Raw genomic sequence first — 20,416 nt, forward strand, 5'->3', positions numbered from 1 at the left:
CATTGTATTTCAAGATTTATACTAATTATCATAAATTATTCATACATAATTATGAAATATATTCTAGATAACATAACATTTTATTTATGTAAGCAAATAGCAGCAACATGGCAAATAAGAGTGAAAACTTCATTGTTGGAACCGAAATTAACGATTTTTGTCAAAAACACCTGTCACCAAACGGTTTCCACGGCAACACACAAAACATCATTTTTTTCTATACACATTTCCAAATTTTTGCAAACTGAATTTCAAGAAAATTCACTAAATCTATTGGCTCTAGCGTAAGCCGTCCTGGCGTTATACGACATGAAATTGGCGCAGGCCTCAAAAGCCAAACCACCCACCTACGCATAGATAGTAGATAGCACAAGGGCTATTCCTTTGCCTAGCGCATTATCTTATGTTTCCAGACATCAATGAGTGCAACAACTCTCCATGCGTCCATGGAACCTGCACCGATGATATCGGGGGCTACACGTGTACGTGTGAGAACGGCTGGGGAGGGACCAACTGTGAACTGAGTAAGTAAGCTTTCATTCTAGAAAATAGATATCTCCATCTTGTATGGATTTATAAAGTTCTATTGTTGTGCGTCAGTTTTGTAGTAAAACCGCGAAAGGGAGCAACTCGAAGGCGTCATAAAGGCAACATACTTGAAGAACTTATTTCAAACATGGCTGAATTGTACGAGTAGGTGGTCGGAGTCAACCAACTTCAGCCACAATATAGGGGTGTCAAATAAATCCAACCGTAATGTAGGCGGCGGCGCATAAGGCTCCTCATTCGTCGCGTTTACATGTTTAACTAGCGATCTAGTGCTTTGATTTGTAATGTCTATTTCCAGACCATGATGACTGCGGGTCCTCCCCCTGTGTACACGGAGCCTGTCAGGATGACGTGGCGAGCTACACCTGTTGCTGTGAAAGCGGCTGGGAAGGGACAAACTGTGATCAAGGTAAGATACATTGCAAACAGGGCAGTCCTGTCCTAATAATCTAGATAAGATGCTTACCAAAGTTGAAACGTGAAAGATACTTTGACAATCGGATATTTAGATGAATGACAATATAACATTTTTCTATTCGTTATCTAAACCTTGAACACAACATGTTCAGAAATCCTGTAATATGTCAAATACAGATATCGACGAGTGCGCTAGCAGTCCATGTTTGCTGGGAGGGACCTGCCTGGATCACGTGGCCGGCTACAGCTGTGTCTGTCCTAAAGATGCCACCGGGAAGCACTGTGAAACTGGTATTACTTATTTCTACAGAATTGTTAAACCATTTTATCTGTGATCTTATTCCAAGCATAGTTGGTATAAAATCATATAATCAGTATGAATTCCAATAAATAACGCTATGGGTTAAACATACATATGCATACATTCGATGATAAATTAACCTTTTGGCAGAAATTGTTATTGTAAATTTGTCTTGTACCGTTGTAAAGTTATGTTATTTGTAGACCTATGTAATTAGCTGTACTGCCTATTGGTCTGTGTAATGTACCATCGCATTTTGAATAAATAAATAAATTTTGGCAGAATTTGTTGACATAGTGTCCCAGACCAACCTTTTTGGAACAGCACTCTTTGTGCATTATTTCGTGCAATCCAGCACTCTTTGCCGGAGAATGCTACCAGTTCTCGTCCACTGCGCTAACACATCAGGACGCTACTCAGGCCTGTAGTACCTTGGGCAGCCACTTGGTGGATCTGACAGACGATCAGCAGCAAAGCTTCCTCGCTGACAAGATGGCGACTACCACTGGAGCTTCGAACTGGCTGGCCATAAAAACGTCACCGGCGGCCTTTCTGTACAGTAATGGATCGCCTATTTCGGGTACGAAAGACCAGTCTTTTAAATATGGATTTACGCGGACTAAAATATATATTTTCTGCAACGCTTCTATAGCTATTCCCCTGATCAATAGTGTCATAGAGAATTAATGCAAACTACCAAATATTTGTTGCAATCGATTCACAAAACGTAAATTATTGTAAACAAGCTTATGTAATAATTAGCCTTCATCGATGTTCGTACAGTTTTATAGTTATTTGTTCAACTAAAATATTGACATCGTTCAAAAACAGGTCCTATTCAATGGTCATCAAGTGAGCCAGCCGCTCCCTGCGAACTGTGTGTTCTCCTGGACAGCAGCGACAGCTTCCTAGCCAGGACAGCACCGTGCACGGAACAGCACAACTACGTCTGCCAGTCTGGCAAGTCACACCAATTAGCTAATGCCAATAGGAAAAAAAAATTAATCCAACAGTGATTGTGTGCTTTAAAACAAATTCTCACGTACATGTCTAAAATGATAGACTATTAGTACACACTCCAGGCTGTAGTATAGTAGTATACACTCAAGGATTTCAAGCGCAACATTCTCTTTCTCCTTCTGTTTTGGTGAAACCGGTTTTTCTTAATATGCAAATATTAAAAAAAAATATGTAGTGTATCTTTTTTCAGCTGAGTTCTAATAGTGGTCGACGTTAGCAATAAAAAGAAATAGCACATGGCAACATGTGATACATTTTATTTTAAGTAGTTAATTTTAAGTAGTTCTAGTTCAAAGTTAATCAGAACTTCATGCTCATTGTTGCTTATCTTTTGATTATCTAAGACCTGAAGCCCTGTGGACGAAACGTCTGCCAAAACGGCGGCATCTGCACCTCCTGCTTCAACGACACTGCTGTCTTCTGTGACTGTCCTGCTGGGTTTGACGGGAAGTTGTGTGAGATAAGTAGGTACTTTTATGGTCTACAAAAGACGTTTCTTAGACCTGCATTTTTAACTTATGTTCTTTCTTATTTTGAAAATCATACGTGCAAATATCGCAACTGATTTGTATTTTGACGTTGTGTACAGAGATGTGTAGACTATTTCATCTTAGACTAATAGTATAAAGGACTTTTCTGAAAGCATTAGGACAGCTGTCTGGCATAAAGGTGAGAGCAATCCTAATAAATAAATAAATAAATAAATAAAAGCAAAAGTATGAGAAGTCTTCCGAAGAAAACGTTGGCCACATCAGTACCTACCATACTTTACGTTTTCATACGATTATACATTCGGTTATAGTAGATATAAAACAGACCAGAAGCTTTCTACAATCTGACAACAACCCGATGCTTCAATAATTGAACAGACATCGACGAGTGCGCCTCCAACCCCTGCCGAAATGGCGGAAGCTGCCGTGACGGCACCAACTCCTACAGCTGCAGCTGTCTCACCGGGTTCCAGGGTGACCACTGCGAATCTGGTAGGAGTGATACTTTTCTCTCTTTTGCCTATCGTAGCAACAATCAAATAAATTTCTATTATGATCCATGCCTTTATTTACAGCATTTCGTCCTTAGATTTGCAATCTTGAATATTTGTTTTATCTAGACATGGACTGGTGCTCCCAGGTCCAATGTCCCCAGGGCTGGGTCTGTCAGGACTACACTTTCTACTTCCAATGTGCTGGTGAGTACATTTTATCATTATTTAAAAATCCGTCTGATATACAACAGTTAAAAGTGACAGTTGGTTTGTCACTATCTACCATTGTAAACCTGACACCCGTGGCACCGGTCAATTTTCATATAATCGCAATTGTAGTAGGTTTTGGTATTTGAATGGAAGGCTGGTAGCGAAATACCCGTAACGGCATATTTGATGTATACACCTCCAGATCCTGCTCCCATCACCAGCAGGATGATCCCGTACCAGTGCAGCAGCGCCTCCTGTCCGGATGGCATGTACTGCACCGAGGAAAGCTTTGCGTCTTTCTCCTGCAAGGCTGAGTGACGTCACAGCCCAAGCCTCATGCACGCAGCTGGCACCCAAGTGCTGAATATAATTTGATTTCAGATGATATGTGGAATAAAGTGCTTCTAAGATGATTTTAACGGCTCTTCTATGACTTTTGTACCGATTCATTTTAAAATACATAGAACATTATAGTTCAATGCAAATTCTTGCCCGAAGGCTAATTGCATGCTCAATACAACATGAAAGGGGACAAACAAACAAATAGTGTAGAATAATATAGAATATGTGTACACTAGTCTATAAGCTAACTCTAAACTCTAACTTGAAGGGTACGACTTCGTAGGGTCATGTCAACATAAGCCCGGTACCTGATAGTTTCGGGATAGCTAAGTGTCAGCGAGGTTCATTTGTTACAGAAAACAGAGAAAGTAGATAAATGACCTATCGGAGTGATCTTCGGAAAAAAAAAAAACAATGTTTCAACACAACATTCTATTACCAGCTCTGTTATAAGTCACCGCTTCCTTAGCAGCCGATCGCAAACAGAACGATCAAACAGAGGTTTATGGGGCCGGAAGCAGTAAGGTTACGTCTATACTGCAAATGGTCAGGAATTTTTCCATTGCATATTTTGTTGTCAAAAAAGTTTCTTAACAAAGAGGAGTAAAGAATATGTCTAAAAAAACATCATAGGTAGGGTTCCCCCCACCGGTTCATTTCACAGACGCCGCCTTCAATCAATCAATCAATCAATCAATCAAATGGTTTATTCAGAATAAAAACAAGACACTGGCAACCAGAGGTTGAATTACGGCCTTGCTGTACAGCACCTCTGTGCTACAAATACACTTCTTATAACCGGAGCGAAGAGTGAACGTTCTGTTATCAGTTCATGAAGTACGTGTGTCCACATGCAGGGTGAGGGGTCAGGGTTTGTTGGTACGGTGAGAGGGTCATGGAGTTTACAGGTAATGTCGGTAATGTCTAGTTCTATATGTACACACGCATGAGTGTACTGTTATCAGTTCATGAAGTACGTGTGTCCACAGGCAGGTGAGGGGTCAGGGTTTGTTGGTAAGGCGGGAGGGTCATGGAAAGGTAAAGGTAACATCGGGGAGTGATGGAAGACAATCAATATAAAAAGGACCAATTTTGGCATATTCTTCGAGACCAAAAAACAATAATTTATTTCTAGAACTATCACAATGTCAATGTCGCGAATATGCAGGTATTTCAGACTCTGTTTGGTGACAAATATCTAATAAAGGAGTTTTATAAAGAATCGCACGGTCTGTTTTAGTGCCGCTAGGACGCTAGAAAATAAAGTCAATTTTTGCATTTCTATTTGATATTCTGTTGAAAAAAAAAAAGAATTTTTTTTGCAAATACGTTTAAATGAGATATTAGAACAACATATTTGGCTGGGTTACCGCCACCTGTTCATTTCACAGTACGTGTGTCCACGTGTAGGGTCAGGGGGTCAGGGTTTGTTGGAGCTGTTAACGGGTCATATAAAGATAAAGTTTGTAGTGCTTAAACGTTTGATAACAAATATCAATATAAGAATCGATGTATGCTGACACCATAGGCAAGGCTTAAGAAATTCCTATGAGTAAAATTTTTACCCTTTTGCCAAGCCGGTCAGGGCTTAAACTCTTTAAAGTTTCGATGGAAAATTTACCTACGTTTGGCATTCAGAAAACAAGGTCAATTTTTATATTTGAAATTCTTTACTGCAGTGGTTAGCCCTATTGTTACAACAGAAAAAAAAAGATTGACATCTACCTGTCTTAGAATTAGGCAGTGTTTACGTATGTATGTGCACGTGTGCTTAATGGTATGTGCTTGTGTGCGTGTGTAGTTGAGTTTGTGCGTGTGGTGCAAGTGCGCGACTGTTTATGTGCGAATGTGTGTATGTGTCTGTGAGGTTGTGTGACTGTGTGTGTGTGGGGGGGGGGAGAGGGGGTGTTGTCTAATTTTTTTTCTGTATGAAATATAGATCCTCTAGGATATTTTGAAATTTAGCGCGATTAATGTTCCATTGTCAATCGTCTATGGCATGGTTATCTAGAATTCCTCCACTTTATGTTACAGAGTATAACAACGAGAGGAAGGAGTGAACTATTCTAGTGTCGTGTGCTCACTGACTTTGCCTCATAATAACAAGCGGATGGAGGGATCTATTCTTGGTTGGTGTGTTCACAGGTAGGGTGAAGGGGTCAGGGTTAGGTGGCATGTCGGGAGGGTCATGGAGAGTTTACTTCGTATAACGTCGGTAATGTCTGAGACTAATCAATACTACCGATATGATTTAAAATAGTTATAATTACACTCCCCATCTTCATGGCTATCTTGAGCCCCCAATGACCTGGAGGTCAAGGTACTAGGTAGGTAGGTAGAATTACACGAAAATTTAAATATTTTTAGAAGCACACTTTATATTCTCGAAGCTCCAGAAGCATAATTTGGAGCAGACTTTTTGTCTTTTAAATTCATGAAGCACATGCACACTAGTATTGTTAATTTTTTTGTATATTCTATTATTAGTTATCAAATTGTCTACATTACCAAATTGTTATCTTCTTTGTCTAAAAAAATCAAACTAACATGCAGCTGTGTTTGTGTTGGTGTGCCTGCATGTGTGGCACTGGTGTTTGTGTACATGTGCGCGTGCACGCGCGCTTGTACGCATGTAGTTTTTTTGTGTGTGTGCATGTGTATTTTTGTGATTATGTGAGTCTGTTATGGGCAACTGTATAACCTTAGTGTCATGTGCAAAAAAGCATACATCGGAACATGAGTTTATCCTTGTATAATTATGCATGTTTTTGAGTAGTTTGCGCCACGCTATTCTGTTGTCACGTCTGCAGTATTGATTTCATCCCTGCCTACGTCACTCGTCAGCTTGCACCAATCAGAAGTTAACAGGGTCATGTCAGGTCAAGTCCCTCCCTCCGCAAAAAAATATTAATAGCACTTATCCCTACTGGTCGGCTGCGTGGTTCTCATGGCCTTGGTGTGCAGTATAAAATGTAGTTGCTGAAAAGGTTGTCACACACATTATACAGTGTCTGAGCTAACCGCAGCATATGGCAGAAATGTGGACGATCCTTCTCTTCGTCGCCGCTCTGGTCGCCTGGCCGGACTCATCGCAAGGTAATAATTATAAGTTTGAATTCTATAGTTATTATTTGTCAGTTTATTAAAATGTAGTAAGCTAATTTTGAGTTTCTTTAACTATTCTTCTGTTCACACGCAACGTGAGGCATATAAAAGCTCCCGAGTGGGTCCATTTCGACCCCAGGCGTACATTTTGAAGTGCCATTTAATCATTTTTAATCTGAAGAAAAAATCCTTCCTTGACTTTGTCAGTCAATATGTCTTATACCTTCTCCTTAGTTTTCGCAAAGATTGGTACAATAATGTGGAAATTATAAAGAAAGTTTGTGTTCAGTCCCTCTGGGGTCCAAACGGACCCCAGCAAAAATGTGCAGTTTTTAAAACATACTTTGGAGACTTACTACTTAACAACTTACAGTATGACTACCAAGCTTTTAGATAATAATAAGAATGTAAACCTAAATCATCACAAAAATTTCTGTGTCATCAACATGTAATGATATAATTATGACGTCATTTGCCTAATCAGGGCGGCCATCTTGGATTTTGACCAATGACGTCATGAAATTAGCATAAATTATAAGTTTTAAGTCATGAAAATTACATCGAATTTATTAAAATTTAATTGTCGTCAAAAATCAGGTGTAGTTTACCAAGAAAACCTTGTTTAGATTGAACTTGTCAAATTTTGGCAAAAATATGCCTGTTAGAATATGGTTGCCATGGCAACCCCCAAAAATGATAAACTTACTTTATTGACTAAAAACTTTGAAAATAATATTTTGTGATAAATTACCAAGTTTTGTAGCTTTAGCTCTAGCCGTTCATGAGTTATGCGACATAAATGTTGCTGAGGGCCTCAAAATTCCCCTATCTGGTCGGAAAAGGTTTAGTGCAAAACGTGGTCCTTCTGAACTTTTGCATAAATTATGATAATGGCTTGGAATTAGCAACACCTTAACATCTCAAAATCTTCCTCTTACATTGACGAAGCAAGGTATATACCGGGATCGCCGATAAGAAATGGTACTGAGATTTTATGAACAAAACATTTTGGGGTCCGTTTGGACCCCACTCGGTCATTTTAGTCGCAAAAAAAGGTCGGGTGCTTGAGGGTTAACATGAAATGTCTCAAGATACAGCACATAACCCCAATATCACACGGTTTGTAAAAAAGTAGTGTTGATATTATAGTGAAAATAAGCTGATTATACTTTTCATAAAAATATTGGCAAAATATTGGATTTTACAATTTTCATCATAAAAGTAGCATAAATCAGTAGTAGTAAAATCATTCTTTATTCATAGTAAAGAAAGGTACACGGAGCCCAGGACACGATGGTCATTATTGACCAAACATGCAGGGGGACAAAGGACATAACATAGATAGTATTGCACAATGTGGGTATTGCTTATCATTACTTTTAAGAAAAAACATTATATTTAGTTTAGTTCGGTTTTCATATTTCTAAATTTGATCTAAAATCACAACATTTCAATCATCAATATTGTCCATACAGATGCTCTACATTTCTCAGCCTTGTGGGTTTCTACAATAGCGTTTCTGACTCCCAATGCGGTTCGTGGCGTGAGTTCCAAATAGCATATGACGATAACATCGCAAGGCGGCTTATATCAGTAAACAGAGTCTTCGGTGGTTTGGCTTTAACTATTTTGAACAGTGTTCTAAGCCTGGTCTTGTTCTCTGGCGTGACGAGCCCTCTTGATCCGACTTCAAAGCAGGTTAGTGTAGCGGAAATGCCAGCAGTTTCTAAATCTGCCGCTAGGGTGCTGTATTTGTTGACCTTTCGGTCGTGACTTGTTTTGATGTTCTTTTCAAAGGGTACAGTCAGTTCATGGATGTGGAGGGTCTTCTGTTCTGGTAAATATATGATCAGGTCTGGTTTCTGGGTAGTGGGTATTGTATGGACCTGGATGGTACCTCCGTTAGTTGTGTAACCTTGTATGTCCGCATAGATGGTGGCGTTGATCCGAGAGGTGTCAATGGACTCTATGATGGTGTCCGTTATGTGCTTCAATCCCGAGTTGTGTCGGAATGTGTACCGTCCTTGTTGGAGAGCGACACCGCAGTGGTTCAGAACGTGGTGGAGTGTTTCCCGGTTGCCACACAGTTTACATTTGTCAGTGTTACGTTTTCCCCAGGTGGTCAGGTTACAGAGTGTGGGGAGGGCGTCGATGGAGGCACGCACAGCGAAACTGAGGATGCCCCTCGGCAGGTTGTACATAGCGGACCGCCATGTCAGGTCGCATTTTTCTTCCTCAAGCAGTTGTAGCATCTGCCCTTGCTGTAGAAGGTTTTCCTGATGTTTACTCCAGACGTCATGACGCATATCTGTGACTTGTTGTTTGACATGTTTACGTATTGATGTCCAATCTGAGTCCTTTGCTGCATGGATGGCTTGCTAGTGATGGTGTGACACTTTCCAATACCCCATTTCTGCATTTTCCTAGTCCATTGCGATTCGCGATCCAGTTTGGCTTGTAAAGCGTGTTTTACCTTCTCATCTGCTTTGAGGACTGGCCTACTGTAGGCCAGAGCGTGGGCTTCTAGGTACAGGTCTGAGATGCTTTTGAAGTTGAGACCCCTTGTGTTGTACAGAATTGCATTTGTTGCACTAGGTTGCATTCTGAGCCATGTTTTGATCGCCTTTGTGTGGATAGAATCAAGCTTTTGTAGCTGGGTGTCTGTCAGGTCGTGCACCATCAGCATGTACCTCCAAGATAGGAGGCGTACTCCATGTAAACCCTGAGTTTGTACTCGTTCCTTATCGCTGATTTGTTTATGTTTTCAACAGTCGTTTCTATTGTCTTTGCTAGGATGTCATAGGTCTCTTTTGTTTTACTCAGGAAGGTGATGTAGCCACCTAGGAATTTCTCCGGTGCATCTTTGGTCGTTTTGACAGGGTCCCCATCTATCATGAAGCTGATGTCCGATGGCTTCCCGCTCACTATAGACATAGACTTACACTTGCGTGGTTTTAGCTTTAGGTTCATTGACTTTGTGTTGGAGGAAATTTGAGTAATTAGTTTCTGATGCTGTCGTTTGTTTGTGGTTATGAGGCAAAAGTCGTCTGCGAAAGGCAGTGTAACATAATGCTTGTCATTGAGGTTGTAGCCGTGTTGCTGCTCTACTCCCTTGAGATGCTGTAGGATAGGCTGGAACACCGTTAGGAAGATGATGGGTGACAAGTTGTCTCCTTGGAACACTCCTCTTCCGAACGGGAACGGATCACTTTCCCAGCCTGGACCCTTCACTTTCCCTTTCAGGCGAGAATACAGGTTTTTAATGTAGGTGGTGATAATTGGCGGGAAGCCGTTTCTCTCCATCTGGTAGTAGATCAGTTCGTGTTCCACGGAACCAAAGGCATCCGCGAGGTCAAACCATGTAATGTGGACTGTACGGCGGTTTTTCTTGGCATGTGCTAAGATCTCCCGCATAACTTGGACATGCTCCACACAGCCGTTGATTCCGGTCAGGAATGCCTTTTGTGTTTCTGGGTCTATCAGATCATTGCAAGTCATGTACTTTACCCATCGTTCCGAGAGTATTTGGTGGAAAATCTTGGAGACGCAGGAAGTAAGGCAGATCATTCGAAAGTTTTCGGCAGCTTCTGGACTACCATCCTTGTGTATAAGTGACACGTTACCAGATGACCATGATGTCGGTGGGTCTCCGGACTCAAGCAGTTTGGAGAACAGTGTACTAAGGAACAGGTGACAAGCTGGCAGGTGCTTGAGGTGGCCATACATGATCCCGTCCGGGCCAGGTGCAGATGTAGCGCATCGTTTGGATAAGACTGCCTTAATGTCTTTCGGCCTGACAGGTGACATGTCAAAAGAGTTCGCAGGTACTTGTTCCTCCACCGGCAAATGAGGAAACCAGAGCAGTTTGTTGAAGTCAACACGGGTTGGGTGTGAGTATTTGTTTTTGTAGTACTCATTTGCATAATAAACAGAGAATGCCGGTTTTACTGGGGGGATATCGAGCTGTCCTTTTGCACATTTACCGGCAAACTTCCAAAAGTTCTTATGATATTCTTTCCCTTGGTGTGCTGCCGATTTTGTAGTTTCCTTTCGTTTCTGTTGTCGCTTCATAAAGGAGTATGTTTTAATTGCATCTCTGAAAGCCTTTCGATCCTCAGGTGTTGCGTCAGCTCTGAATGCCTTCTTACGTAGCTTGTTTTTCAGGCGTTTTACTTGTGCGAGAGACTGTGGTTCGTGGCTTATATAGCCTTCTAAGTGACTTTCTTCGGTAGTGTGGCTGAACTCTGGTTTACTGGCCATAAAGTCGCACATGATGTCACTGAATCCCTCCCCAGCTAGTTTGGGGGACATTTCATTTGTGGCCAGTTCGTGGTGGAGCGGGCCTAGCAGGGTTTTCACATCATTGTTATACCCAGACCAGGTATCAGTAGACACCAGTGGCAGTTTAAAAGACATAAAACCATCTGTACCTTTAGCAGCGACGATGACCAGCGTGAATCATGAATATTTCTATTATAAATGTCACATTAATGTATGATAGACATAACGGATATATATAAACAACTGTAGTTTAGCAACAGAATCTTGAATCCCCACCGTTTCAACTAAAATTATACCTTGTAGAAAATGTGTTGCCAACAAAATTTTAGGAAAACTCACTAAGTTTGGTTGTCATAGCACAACAAGCTGTTTGGAAGTTATAATAAGTCAAAGTTGGTGTAAGCACTTTTAGCCTGGATAAAGTTACCTTGTCATGTTTTTGTTTTGGTATACCTTTTCAGTAACATTGTTTTTCGCGAAAGCTTACAAGCTTGGATCAGGTTTGGGAATTCGAATGTACTGAAAGGCATGAATGTAACGTTTCATTCGCTCACACATGGACGGACGCTTTACTGTTTTAGATGAATGAGGTGGGTGTTTTAAAGTGTTACAGGAGTCACTCTCCTGAAACCAGTGATTCTAGGCAGGGATGTAGCGATATTTACGAAGTGAAGGCGAACACTCGTCGTCTGAAATCAGATTTAGTTTTATTAACTAGCTATCTAGCTAGTGCTTGTCAGTTTCTAAGATCATTGCGGGTAGATCCGTAAAATTATCTATGAAAAAAGATTAACCTTTTATCTTCTTGTCTTCAAGGTCAACCTGTCTACCTGACGACCCACGACGGATGGTCATTTTATAAGATTCCTGTCTCCGGCCAGATGACCAATGCCAACGTCAAGGCCACGTGTGAGGCGGCCGGGATGAGCTACCCGTGTCACTACTCAGGTGGTGGCAGGTGTACTCACCACTGGACATCAGGCTGCATCAGGTTCAGGGACGACGGTGTCATCTGTGATACCCAAGATCTCCTCTCTCCAAACCTGTGTGGAAGTCTGGTCACTGTCGCATGGCTCTGTCAGCCCCTCGATGACACATTTGTGTACTACCCTGGCGGCTGGCAGGGGCATGACAGTGCCTGGGGAGTGGACGTCGACACTCACAACTGGGCCCTGCCGGGAGCAAACTACAACAACATGTACGCCCTGTGTGCAGGTAAGAGTGTAGCCTTGTTTAGTTATACAAGACAGAGGGGGTCTGGGTTTAATATCACCGTAACGTGCATATTCCTAGGGCGCTCACAAAACGTCTGTTTACTTTTGTGATGATCAACAGAATAGTTTTCTCGCCCATTAATTGTTCTTTAAAGGGAAAAATGTCTTTTTCTTTAAAAATACAGTGACTACTTCTTGGCCTTTCCCCTTTGTAGTACATGATAGTAATATGCCAAGAAATATTTCACGGCACACCTATTCCTGTATTAGGTGTCATAAGGCCTAGACATTTGCTTTGACCACCGAATAATTTAAATCAAAATTACAGTGCGAACCAGGTGATTTTATGAAGTAGCATTATGACACCAAATACACCAAGGGATAGGCGGGTCATAACTTAATTATCATACAGCCTATCCAAAATAACCCGTGTGAGACATACAGATTCCGTATGACGTATAAGCAATTCAGCATCCTTTGATACCATGCAAGTCAATTCATTTCTTGAATTTCCGACAAATGCATTTGAATATTTACAAATGTCCCCTTGGTACAAATGAGATTCAGTGGAAACCTAATCAAAACCAAACAGCAAATTTCGTAGCATTGCAAACAAAGTTCGCATGTGGAATCTATAGTCTATTCACTATATCTCTCTCTGCTGGAAGTGATCATTTCTACCTACAGGGTGCTATGCTGATTGGGCAATGTCATTATACACCCCATCCTGATTGGTCATTGTCATATACACCCCATTCTGATTGGTCATTGTCATAATACACCTTATTCTGATGGGCTAATGTTATTGAACACCCGCCTGAGATCCGGGTGAACCCTTGGGTCACCTCTATGATACAACGGCGTCATAACCAATATGAAATGGGGATTTCTGATTGTCATCGTCATATTGCATTTTGATGTTATATATTAAGAGTCGATAAGAGTCGATAATTGATTAAATAAATAAGGCTTATTCGGCACTAGGAGGTGCTTAGGTTCCTTCATATAATCTCAAAGTCTCCTAAACAGTACTTTTCAATATTTGACATCCTTAGTTGTGAGCTAGCTCCCAAGGCCAATGTACTGTTTACAAAAGTACATTCCCCGAGTGACGTAAACGTAAGCTTAATAAACAACACATTACCTCACAGTTTCGGATCAAGACCTCAACGGGTGCCTGACCTCTCCTTGTGTTCATGGAAGCTGTATGAACGATATCGGGGGCTACACGTGTACCTGTGAGAACGGATGGGAGGGGACCAACTGTGATCAAGGTAAGTACTCTTTTACTTTATGAAATTCTTCACTATGTATAGGTTTGTTTCCTAGCAATATTTGAGCAATCAATGTGAGAGCGGTCACATTGTGTTTTATTTAGCCGATGGTAAGCGACATTATAGCCGAATTGTATTTAAAGATAATGATAGAATCAAACACAAGAGGCGCCAACGAAATGAACTTAATATGTCAACAAGGTTTCATCTTTATTAGATTACCTGACTCCTATACATAGCAATACAGTCATACTGCCATCTTTTTGTTCTATTGTTATGATTAGGGCTCCTCTAGAGGCCTGCGCTTTGATTACATCTGTCCATGCAGTCGCATCTTTAACTATTGGTCTGGGATCAAGTTGATAGTAACACTGTCTGTATTTAATTCTTTTATGTAAATAATTTTAACCTAAGCTGTGTCAGACGCTGACGATTGCGCGTCCTCCCCTTGTATCCACGGAATTTGCACTGACGGCTATATGAGCTACACCTGTAGCTGTGAGAACGGCTGGGAAGGGACAAATTGTGATCAAGGTTAGTTATGTATGAAACCATATACAAATGTTTTTAGTGTATAATCTTTGTGCCAGCTGTATGCCATGGCGTAACTACATTGTAAGAGAGCATTCTTGATATGAGTTTGTTTCATATGTTCTGGCGTAACTACATTATATACATTGGGTCCGGATCTCTAAGAGGTAGAGGTTCTAAAATAGATAAATAAATAAATAAAATATGAACATGTTGATATTACCGGGGGATTTGTAATGATTACTTGTGTATAACGGCTATTTCCAGACATTGACGACTGCGCGTCCTCCCCATGTGTACACGGAACCTGCACCGATGACTATATGAGTTACACCTGTAGTTGTGAGAATGGATGGACAGGAACCAACTGTGATCAAGGTCTGTAGTTTTACGTCATGTTGTATATACGGATTTTCGTTTTGATCTATTACCCGTAGTCTCGGTGTGACGTTTGTTTTTTGCATTTATTTTCCAGAAATCGATGACTGCGCGTCCTCCCCATGCATCCATGGAACCTGCACTGACGGCTATATGAACTACACCTGTAGCTGTGAGAATGGCTGGACAGGGAAAGACTGTGATCAGGGTAAGATTGAAAACAGGGCAGAACTATGTCTGTTCTATGTTAGATAAAATGCCAAGGGGTGGGGGGTAAAAATAAAAAAGTGAAATTTAAAAGACTTTGTCATATATTTGAAATATAACGTCTACATTTTTCATTTCTATTTAAAGCCGTGAGCATAGCATGTCCTGTAGTATTCTAACTAACGAATGAATATAACTATGCAGTTGACCCTGATGAGTGCGCGAGCAACCCTTGCTGGCTGGGAGGGACCTGTCTGGATCACGTGGACGGCTACAGCTGTGTATGTCCCAAAGATTCCACCGGCAAGAACTGTGAAACCGGTACTACTTTTTTACAAGATGCTAAGACGTGATAGTTTATTACATACTAGATGATTACTGTTGAATTTTTCATCATGTCATAATAATTATTATTAAAAAACCTTACACGTAATTGTTCGTGCTAGAATCCATCCTTCACATCGCAAATCTCTTTAATATGAATACTTCACAATGGGTTTATGTTTTGATATGTATATGGTAGCTACACGTAGAAGAAAATAGGTAAAATTGTTTGAGAAAACATGTTAAATTGATGAAGGCCAAACATCCAGATAAAAGAATACACTATTTAGCAGTTACTCAAGCAACGGCATAATGATTTTTCAAACGGCAATAGAATAGACATTCAAGGTAGCATTCACTGCTTTGTGATTTATGCCACATACTTGAGAAACTAAGTGACTAATAAGGATATTGCATTGCCATAACTTATCATAGGTTGATTTACATGTAAAAGTATAATGTGATAGTACATTCAAAGACGACGAAACAATTTCCCAGTGATCGTTTTCTAATGCGCCGCAGGGGTTTATGGCGGAGAATGCTACTACTTCTCGTCCACCGCCCTGACCCATCTTGAAGCGACACATGCCTGCAGTGCCAACAGCGGCCGCATGGTGGACGTGAGAGAAGAGCAGCAGCAACTCTCCCTCGCGGACAAGATCGGGGCCTCCACCAGTGGCTACTACGTGTGCCAGTCCGGTATGCATGCTACCAGCGAATATCCCTTTATCATTTTGCGTTGAATTTCAATTAAAGGCCGATTTGCATTTTCTACATTTTTGTATGACGACATATACATATCATGTGTTGTCAAGATTGATTCGTGTGATGTCTCATCGATGACAGCAACCAAGTGGAATAGAGTCTGCTTTATCTCTTTCTCTCTTAAAGATCGACTGTAGCATTCGAGATGAGTGCTCTGCAGACCAGGAAAAGTAGCACCACTTGCATTTAACTTTTTTTTTACAAATTAAAAAGCCTATCTTTAGATAATGAATATTTTTAAGCATGAGGATTAAACATTAGGATCTCACGATGAAACCAAAAGAAGGAGATAGTTGCTTGTCAAGTAAACATATACTGACTATCCGACACGGTTCCATGATTCCAGCTCTCAAGCCCTGTGAACCAAACGTGTGTCAGAACGGCGGAATCTGCACCTCCTGCTTCAACGAGACCACCACTTTCTGCGAGTGTGCTGATGGATTCGAAGGGAAGTTCTGCGAGATAGGTGAGTACTTCATTGTTATTCACATACACTCATGTTTAACTCTACTTTGCCCCTATGGACCGTTCTAGTCAAGCACTGTAGGCCCTGTCCCGGTTTTCGAACACCTCTAGATCTGCAATAAACAGCGCCAATAGGATATACCGCTGCCGAGCTGCCGATGGGTCTTTTTGGCTTGGAAGTACTGTTAGAGCTGGAAACAAAGGGGCTATTTCTCTTTATTGTCAAGCGGTAAATACATAAATTTGTTTAAAGAGGTGACAGACGTGGTAGATGTGCGTGCAGTGAAATCATATTTTTTGGCTTGATTAATCTTTAACCACTATTCTTAAAAAATGGCACTTTTGCCAACAGTTTATTCTCTTCGCCAATGGCGATAGAGTATGTTTTTGTCGACTTGGGTCTGTATGTAGGTCAACAGCATATAACTCGAGAAATTGTGGATGGAACTTTGTGATTTTTGGTAGGTGTGTAGCGGTTGTCGAAAGGAATGCCAAGTTCGAAAACGGTTTACCTGGCGTTTTCCTACGGTACTGCAGCTAGCTTGGTATGTTTTTTGCAGTTTGTTTTGGGCAGCATAAGTCAAAATCTAGCTGGGCGATTTTCAAGAAACTTGGTAGGTGTGTAGCGGTTTTGGAGAGGAAGGTCAAGTGCGAAAATGGTTTACCTGGCTCTTACCTACGGCGCTGTAGCGGGATTTGTATGTAAGTGCGTTTGTCTGTAAGCAAGATAACTCGAGAACCCTTGAATGGATCCTGATGATATTTGGTAGGTGGGTGGGGGTCAAGAAAACGAAGGTCAAGTTCGATAATGGCCCCCCTAGTGACTGCCTAAGGTACTGCAGCAAAACTTTTATTTTTGACACTTCGTGTTTTGGATATGCTGTGGTCATGATTTTTGAGTGGTAGATAGCCCTTGGGGCAGAGAGTAAGTGCTGTGAGTTTGGACCCCCTAGCGGCTTTTTGGGAACTGCAGGCACCGATTTCCTTTCAAACTTTGAACGAGAATAACTCGAGAACGTGTTGACGGATCATCAGGATTTTTTGGTATGTAGATAGAATGAGTACTTAAAATAATAATCTACATGGAAAGATGCATTTAATTGTAATCAGTGGCCAATTAACAGAAATAAACTGTTTTGTATATACATGTATCTCACTTGACCTATATCTATGGACACATCTGTTTGACAGATGTTTTTGCTGGAGGAAACACTGACAAGCCGTGAGCTGGACACTGAAAAGCTTGAAATTCTGATTGACCAGGGGTGCTATCAGGTCATCTTGTACAATCAGGTCTTGTTTTGGTAGCATTTGTGGGGTTTGGGGGTAGGTACTATTTAGTAATACATGAATAAGACCTTAAAGTCTTAAATAAAGGCATGATTTAGTAATACATGAATAAGACCTTAAAGTCTTGAATAAAGGCATGATTATTTGGCGAAGAGATGGGTTCGTTGAACTCTAGTTTAGATATGTGAATATTTTCTACAAAACATACGCATTTAAGACGTTAATTGACCGTCTAGCAATTGCATATTTCAACAGACATCGACGACTGTGCCTCCAATCCGTGCCAAAATGGCGGAACCTGTCAGGATGGCATCAACTCCTACAGATGCCGCTGTCCAACCGGGTCCATTGGAGCCAACTGTGACTCAGGTCAAAACTTTTACACCATTTCTATGTTAATTGACAACTGTTATGGATGCTTTACACTCCCTTGCGTTTAGGACTGCATTGTAAATAATTTGCCTACAGCTGTCTGTAAATATGTACATACTAAATGTTTGATGACCGCATCTGAACTGTGATCAGCGTCACCTGTCCTGTAGTACAATTTGAACCACTTAGAATTGCCCTAAAGAAGGTGACAGACGGTCATTGCAATGTCTGTGAGAGTAAACCAATGGTTGTGTAAAAAGAGCATCTTTATTCATGGACGCACTAACCTGATGAAACGGATGTGACTCAGGTCATTCCGTCCAATTCTGTTGTTGTTTTCATTTTTAAACGTATACTTTCTTGCTGTTATGATCCCATTGAGCACAATATCATTCTAAGTTACAATATCTTTTGAATAACTCTTCTGATTAAAAGAAAGAGAAATAGCCTGGTCATGATTTGAACTGTGATTGCGCAGTTTGGTACAAAGTCAGGTGGTGAGCTTGACTATCCCAGAATTCCTGAATACACATTCAACAATACACACTCCCAGCTTGACTGTGACCCACAAGTATATTGTGGACTTGTCATGTTGCGTTTGAAAATGCAAGTCTTACAATATGATCTGTAAATATTCTTGTGTCAACAGACTCAAGTAGTCCATGAGAAGTAATCCATGCCTGATGTTTGTAGCCTGCGGGCATAGATTAGCAAATTAGATTATCATTAGTATAACACTGAAATTCTCATTAAAAAAAACAGGATGAACGGGATTTCATACTATTGCAAGAAACAGCAATATTTGGATTGATGCCATATCCAACTTGTGCGTTTTTTCTTGAGCATCTAGGCCTGCCAATAAAGTATAGATGCGACTTCTTGTTGATTTTATTTTCTCAATGGCTAAAATCTTGATATGATTTTGCTAAAGATGTAATGGAGTTTGATGGTGTGTGCTGTTATCTGAAATACTTGTATTTCTAAATGTAATCAGAAAACTTTAGGTAAATTGATGGATTGATTGATTGATTGATTGATGACGTCATCTATGTCATTGACCTATTCCAATTTTACCTGACTCCAATTCCCTTTTTCTTCATCAGCAATCGACTGGTGCCAGTTTACTCATTGTCCGTTCAGTTGGACCTGCCAGGCGGCCACGTCCTCCTTCCAATGCGTCAGTGAGTGCAGTCTTATTTCTTATATTAGATCTGAATGCACTCTAGAACTATCGTAGAGTGGAATTTGTTATCACCAAGCACAGTAGGGACATCTTCTTAAGATAGTTTTAAAGAACGCTTGCAGATAGATGTGCAAAAGTTAGGTGTGACGGATCGTTCAGTGTAATATAACCAGCTGCTGTCGCGCCGCGGGCCTGCGAAGCTGGTGTGTTACACTGACGGGCGGTCATACCGGCTATATAGATACAGATACAGTCTTCGTTACTACGTAACTGCAAAGCTAAGTAGCATTTTAGTTTTCCCTAGTTGACGAACGATGTGACAAAGTGCAAAAAAAATGAGTTAAAAGGAGAGGTAGTTCGATAGAAAAGTGTTCTCAGACGAACTAGAGTTACTGTGGCCGAGAAACGATCTACAACACTGTCACATTCCCATCTATTTCTGCCTTCCAACTGATACTACAAATCGCTAGTTTGACAATCTATTTTTGGTAATCTTAGCTTTGTGCTGACAAAGTCGGGACAGATTCTCACTATATTTATTTGATCATGACAGGATGATTAATCAACAAGTGAACAAACCTATCTGAGGGCTGTTCTTAATCCATATATGTAGCCAGTATGCACTCTATGGCACAAAAATTGTCAATATCGGCAGCGAGAGAGCGTATACATAAACAAAGTTTAGATAAGTCTTCATTAATTTCAATTCAATCTAACTAACATATAAATGTTTGCAATAATAAAACATGGATATCGGCCCCATTGATTTCTATTGGCGTATATTTTCCATTACTTCTTATGTAGTTGGTAAGTCATCTTACGGATCTATTTGTGACGACAACATTGTAATAATTGTTATTGTAAAGATAACATTCCTATACGACGTTAATATGCCTCCCTTCATCTTTTAATTATTGCTTCCCTTCATCTTTTAATTACACGGAGCACTGTTTTCAAAACTTGTGTTGTATTTTCTTGCAGACCCTTATCCCGTTGTCCGGGAGTTCCGTTACCAGTGCAGCAGCGCCTCCTGTCCGGATGGCATGTACTGCACCGAGGAGGGCGCTGCGTCTTTCTCCTGCACGGTTGAATGACGTCACAGAGCGTCAGGCATGCAACTTGCAGCCAAATGTTAATTCTAATTTGATTTCAGATTGAAGAGAATAAAACACTTCAAAGATAATATTCACAGTTTCAGCTCTT

At 40.7% G+C, this 20,416-nt stretch overlaps 2 protein-coding genes and 1 long non-coding RNA gene across 3 annotated transcripts; all 3 read left to right on the forward strand.

The window, feature by feature from the left end:
- Positions 1-496: 496 nt before the first annotated feature.
- Positions 497-1,251, forward strand: LOC118414698. The gene is made up of 3 exons (XR_004831012.1): positions 497-524; positions 848-958; positions 1,144-1,251. It is a non-coding gene; the product is annotated as an uncharacterized LOC118414698 (long non-coding RNA).
- A 313-nt stretch (positions 1,252-1,564) lies between these two features.
- Positions 1,565-3,895, forward strand: LOC118414662 (fibropellin-1-like). The gene is made up of 6 exons (XM_035818856.1): positions 1,565-1,847; positions 2,099-2,227; positions 2,632-2,751; positions 3,157-3,270; positions 3,399-3,476; positions 3,685-3,895. The coding sequence occupies exons 1-6, from the start codon at positions 1,760-1,762 to the stop codon at positions 3,798-3,800; spliced, it is 645 nt and encodes a 214-aa protein (XP_035674749.1). The 5' UTR covers positions 1,565-1,759; the 3' UTR covers positions 3,801-3,895.
- A 2,872-nt stretch (positions 3,896-6,767) lies between these two features.
- LOC118412932 (fibropellin-1-like) lies at positions 6,768-20,334 on the forward strand. Its single transcript, XM_035815990.1, has 12 exons — positions 6,768-6,920; positions 12,027-12,425; positions 13,576-13,698; positions 14,113-14,232; positions 14,497-14,607; positions 14,705-14,815; positions 15,019-15,135; positions 15,661-15,837; positions 16,250-16,369; positions 17,914-18,027; positions 19,134-19,211; positions 20,195-20,334. The coding sequence occupies exons 1-12, from the start codon at positions 6,854-6,856 to the stop codon at positions 20,305-20,307; spliced, it is 1,650 nt and encodes a 549-aa protein (XP_035671883.1). The 5' UTR covers positions 6,768-6,853; the 3' UTR covers positions 20,308-20,334.
- The last annotated feature ends 82 nt before the right edge of the window (positions 20,335-20,416 follow it).

The sequence above is a fragment of the Branchiostoma floridae genome, chromosome 4 (genome assembly GCF_000003815.2).
Source record: "Branchiostoma floridae strain S238N-H82 chromosome 4, Bfl_VNyyK, whole genome shotgun sequence".
Classification (NCBI taxonomy): Eukaryota; Metazoa; Chordata; class Leptocardii; order Amphioxiformes; family Branchiostomatidae; genus Branchiostoma; species Branchiostoma floridae.

What these genes read in the sequence shown, in the direction of transcription:
- LOC118414662 (XM_035818856.1), top strand. Translation starts at nt 1,760, where the DNA reads ATGGCGACTACCACTGGAGCTTCGAACTGGCTGGCCATAAAAACGTCA. An exon ending in GGGTGACCACTGCGAATCTG is followed by an intron (nt 3,271 to 3,398) that starts GTAGGAGTGATA and finishes TGTTTTATCTAG; the next exon opens with ACATGGACTGGTGCTCCCAG. An exon ending in TTTCTACTTCCAATGTGCTG is followed by an intron (nt 3,477 to 3,684) that starts GTGAGTACATTT and finishes ATACACCTCCAG; the next exon opens with ATCCTGCTCCCATCACCAGC.
- LOC118412932 (XM_035815990.1), top strand. Translation starts at nt 6,854, where the DNA reads ATGGCAGAAATGTGGACGATCCTTCTCTTCGTCGCCGCTCTGGTCGCC. An exon ending in CTGGCCGGACTCATCGCAAG is followed by an intron (nt 6,921 to 12,026) that starts GTAATAATTATA and finishes CTTGTCTTCAAG; the next exon opens with GTCAACCTGTCTACCTGACG. An exon ending in AGGGAAAGACTGTGATCAGG is followed by an intron (nt 14,816 to 15,018) that starts GTAAGATTGAAA and finishes ATAACTATGCAG; the next exon opens with TTGACCCTGATGAGTGCGCG.